Below are 4461 nucleotides of genomic sequence, written 5' to 3' on the forward strand. Positions count from 1 at the left end.
TATCAAGCTGTATTTATTTCTATATATCTGATGTGAAGTATGTAGGAGGAGAAAATGTCTCCAATTATCAGTCTCAATGCCTTACAGCAATTATGTGACCACAAAGTCATCCTTCATTCCTTGTGACTATGTTTGTGTTCTGGAAATGTAAAATACTGAAAATGGGAATACAGCAGGCCCTGGGGATCCTCATTAAATAAAACTTTTCTAAGGGTGAAAAGGAAGCAGAGGAGCATTTCAGCCTCAATATAAACCTTTCCCAATTGCACAGGAAAATTAGAGAGCAGTCAGAAGGTGAGGAGCTGTGGAATCCTGTCCCCGAAAGAGCATTATTCATTTTCAAGGAAGCTGGTAAATCTATTCCTTTATAGTTTCAGATATTTAGGGGGGATCAGAGTACCAAGAGGAATAACAAGAGAGAGGGGAAATGGAATGGGTGAGAGAGAGAAGCAGGAAGAGAGAGAGAGAGAGAGAGAGAGAGAGAGAGAGAGAGAGAGAGAGAGAGTGAGAGAGAAGATAGTTAAATTCTAGGACCTAAGTGATGATTCCTAAGAATATACAAGGAAACACACAGAATGAGGGAGGATAATGCTTAGGACAATCATTGCAGAAATCCAGAAGTATGGCTGGTTCAGACCTTAGAAACCAGGCAGGAATAGGCTATATGGAGAACATTCATGAAGGCCTTAGAGGCAGGAGTAAACCACAGCAAATTCCATATAACTAGGGAGATAGACACTCATTATATTCGGAGCTGAGAGAGTATTTCATGGAGTTTGGGATGGGGCACAGATGGAGCTGAGCTGATGAAAGTATTAAGGTAATGAGTAAGAGAAGGAAATATAAGAATACAAATAGTTCTACAATAAAACATCTTTCCACCCTCACACATAAACGCACAGTTCACAAATTTCCATCACATCTCTCCTTTTTTCTTTTGCCTCTTCATAGGCAAAAAGTTCTCGTCAGTTGGGAAATTGCAGAATTTCTAAGGTACGTGGTCTGTAGAGATGTGATTATCTAGAACTTCTTGCTTCTGCCAGACCAGAAAAAGGCCAGCAAGTGAGGGAATGGGGGAATGTCAAATTAGTGATCAGGTACAAAAAAGGTGATGGGGGTGGAAATGGATGCTTCTCTTTGGCTGGAGACAGTGAAAAGCCTCAACATTTAAACTTCAGATGGGAGCTCCCAACACATTGCGCTCCCCAGTATGCCAATCCTTTTAGGATTCAAAGAAATAAGTTGTGCCACAAAGAAAATGCAGTGCTAAAATTGTAATGCCTAAGATATGTTATTTTATTCCCATTTCCCTGGGCATATATGTGCTTTAGCACATATAACAGAGCTAGCAGTTATCCTTCTCCTTCTATCCATCTATTCATCTATGCATTCATCTATTTCTCCACCTATCCATCAATCCATTCTTCTATTTAATTAGAGTTATTGAGCACCTACTTTGTTTATTCCATGGTATGTAAATAACATTAGGTATATTCCCTGATCTTTGGAAGTTTAGTAGGGAAGATAGATGTTACACATATAGAGCTATAGTACAAAGAAGTTTCCAATAAAATAGTTGGATTATTTTTATAATTGAAATGAGTGAATGATATGGGAGGGAATTCCAGCTAGAGGAAACAAGATGAGAAGTGACACTGAGCCATGAGAGGCAACATGGCCCAGTGAAAGGTATGCAAGATTTGGAGTCATAGGCTCTTGCTTCAAAACCTGACTCTGGTTTAAACTTGAACAAGAAACTAAATCTCTTTGAGCCACACTTGCTTCAGGAAAATAAGTGTTTGGGTTGATTCCTAGACCACTTGCTTTAAATATGTGATCCTATGACCATGTGTGACTGGCTAAGAAGTGAATTCCATTTTGGTATGACGGATAGAGTGATTCCTTCTAGAATTTGTACCCTGTAAGTTGGAAGTAGCAAAGCCTGTGGATTTTGAATGTAATCCATTTGATATTAAATGGCAATGGAGGCCACTTGTTCTTACTGCCCTAGAGAACATTGCAAAAAATGATTATTAATCTAATATAGTTTGGCCATGGTAAACGGGATGTCTGGCAGTGATACCCTCCTTTCAAACTGAACAATCCCCTCTACAATAAGTTAACTAAGTTAATTTAGCCTGCCTTTCTGCACAACTCTTTTCTCTCAAGAGAATGTAGTAGAATCTAACAAGAAATGGGATAGGAGTGACCGAGTTCTAGGTTATATCCTGAACAATTATGATACCTCCGAATTTGATGAACCCTTTACATAGCCCAGAACTGGAAATGTTTGGGCCCAATGTGTCTATATGGCTCAAATACTTACTTATGCTTGCTCTGTGTTCTCTGCTAAATTATTTAAACTTAGTGGAGACTGAGTTCAGAAGCAACTGTCCCTGAAAATCAGAAACAACAAGAAAAAAGATAAGGTGAATCAGCTGTCTACTGGCACAGCTGAGCAGGGTTTAACCAAGTATTAATTGGAGGTGGGAAATGTGGACAAAAGATATATAGAAGAGGAGTACAGAAAACTTCTGATTATGGTTTGTAAATCTCCTGGGCCGGGACAGACTTGCAATCAGTAAAACATTTATAGACTTCCCCCTAAGGATATTGCCATTTAGGTCTGAGGAGAAAAGTGCTATTCCAGTTGCTTGGAGAAGGCAGAAAGGTACATTGGGAAGCAAAAAGTCAAAACAAACAAAAATTTTAATACCTAGCATGGATCTAGGCAATTTAATTCAGCTACATCTTACTTTGTAAAATTTCAAAGGGATCATTGGATGATCAACTAATTGTGTGGAACACTTTCTTTTGCCCAAACCAGAAAAAAACCTGGTGACTTTGACAAGTAGGCTTACAAAATCTCTTGAGTTACCAAGACCTCAGAGTTCATCAAATTTAAATTATACCTGAACACACACTTCACCAATAATTCTGGTGTTTGCTCATGCAAACTCCACTTTGAGACATCCAATAATGGGCACCTTCTACCACATGAGATAGCTTATTCCTCTTTTAGAAGATTTTAATTTTGCACAAAATTTTTTCTTATGAAAAGTAAAACTTTCTTATCTAGAATGGGGTTTTGGTGTTTCATTTGAGTTCATTCCTCCTCTCCTGTAGTACACACCAAGATTACCATCAATGATTAAATAATTTTTCCTTTCAACTTATAAGCTCTTAATTTTTCTTAATTGGAAAAAGCCTTTTTTTTCTTCCTCTCGAATCCTCTACATGAAAAAAAGCTTTGTAAAAATATCAATAATTAAGCAAACAAATCCCACAATGACAACTTCCAAAAAATGTATGCCTCATTCTGTGTCCCAACTCTACCATTTCTCAGAAGGACAGACATTGACAGGCATATAAAGGGAGAGGATTTATTTTGTATGAGTCTTGGAGAGGAAATATTGAACATATTCATCATGCATACTGGCGTACTCAAAATACAATCTCTTTTTTCCTCTTCCAGACAAGAGACGCACAATTCAGTGGCATTCTCCTGAAATAGTCACTAGCAGAATGCTTCTTTCCAATGATACTCAGTTTCACCCTATATCCTTCCTTTTGCTGGGAATCCCAGGATTGGAAGAAATGCATATCTGGATTGGCTTTCCTTTCTGCTTTGTGTATCTGATTGCACTCTTGGGAAATCTCACCATCCTCTTTGTGATTCAGACTGAACACAGCCTCCACCAGCCAATGTTCTATTTTCTAGCCATGTTGTCTACAATTGACCTATGCTTGTCCACCTCCACCATCCCTAAAATGCTGGGTATCTTCTGGCTTAACCAGAGAGAAGTTAGTTTTGGGAGCTGTGTTGCCCAGATGTTCTTCATTCATATGTTGACTGCCATGGAAACTGCTGTGCTTATGGCCATGGCTTTTGATTGTTTTGTTGCCATCTGCCATCCCCTTCGATATAGTATGATACTGACTAACAGAACTATTGCTATTGTTATGACCAGTTTGTTTACATTTAGTTTTGTTTCAATATTTCCCATGGTGTTTCTCGTCCTAAGGCTGCCCTTCTGTGGCCACCGTATTATCCCTCACACTTACTGTGAGCATATGGGTATTGCCCACTCGTCTTGTGGTAACATTAAAATTAACGTGTTATTTGGATTAATTGTTATAGCCACGTTATTTGGGGATGTGATTCTTATTGCCATCTCTTACCTAAAAATCCTCCATGCTGTTTTCCTTCTCCCCTCCAGAGAAGCTCAGCTCAAAGCTCTCAATACTTGTGGCTCCCACATCTGTGTCATCTTGGTCTTCTTCATTCCAGCCTTCTTCTCCTTTCTCACTCATCGATTTGGCCAAAAGGTACCTGGCTACATCCACATCCTCCTGGCTAATCTGTATGTAGTTGTTCCACCTGCACTCAATCCTGTTATCTATGGAATCAGGACAAAACAGATCAGAGAACGGATCCTCAGGGTCTTTAAGAAAAAGTGA

General features: G+C 38.9%; 1 protein-coding gene across 1 annotated transcript; it reads left to right on the forward strand.

The window, feature by feature from the left end:
* Window positions 1-3519: 3519 nt before the first annotated feature.
* LOC118838461 (olfactory receptor 52E4-like) lies at window positions 3520-4461 on the forward strand. The gene has a single exon (XM_036745771.1). It carries the CDS (start codon window positions 3526-3528, stop codon window positions 4459-4461), a length of 936 nt encoding a protein of 311 aa, XP_036601666.1. The 5' UTR covers window positions 3520-3525.

Source organism: Trichosurus vulpecula, chromosome 2, assembly GCF_011100635.1.
Source record: "Trichosurus vulpecula isolate mTriVul1 chromosome 2, mTriVul1.pri, whole genome shotgun sequence".
Taxonomy (NCBI): Eukaryota; Metazoa; Chordata; class Mammalia; order Diprotodontia; family Phalangeridae; genus Trichosurus; species Trichosurus vulpecula.

Excerpts from the sequence above, each read along its gene's own strand:
- LOC118838461 (XM_036745771.1), top strand. The coding sequence starts at position 3,526 with ATGCTTCTTTCCAATGATACTCAGTTTCACCCTATATCCTTCCTTTTG.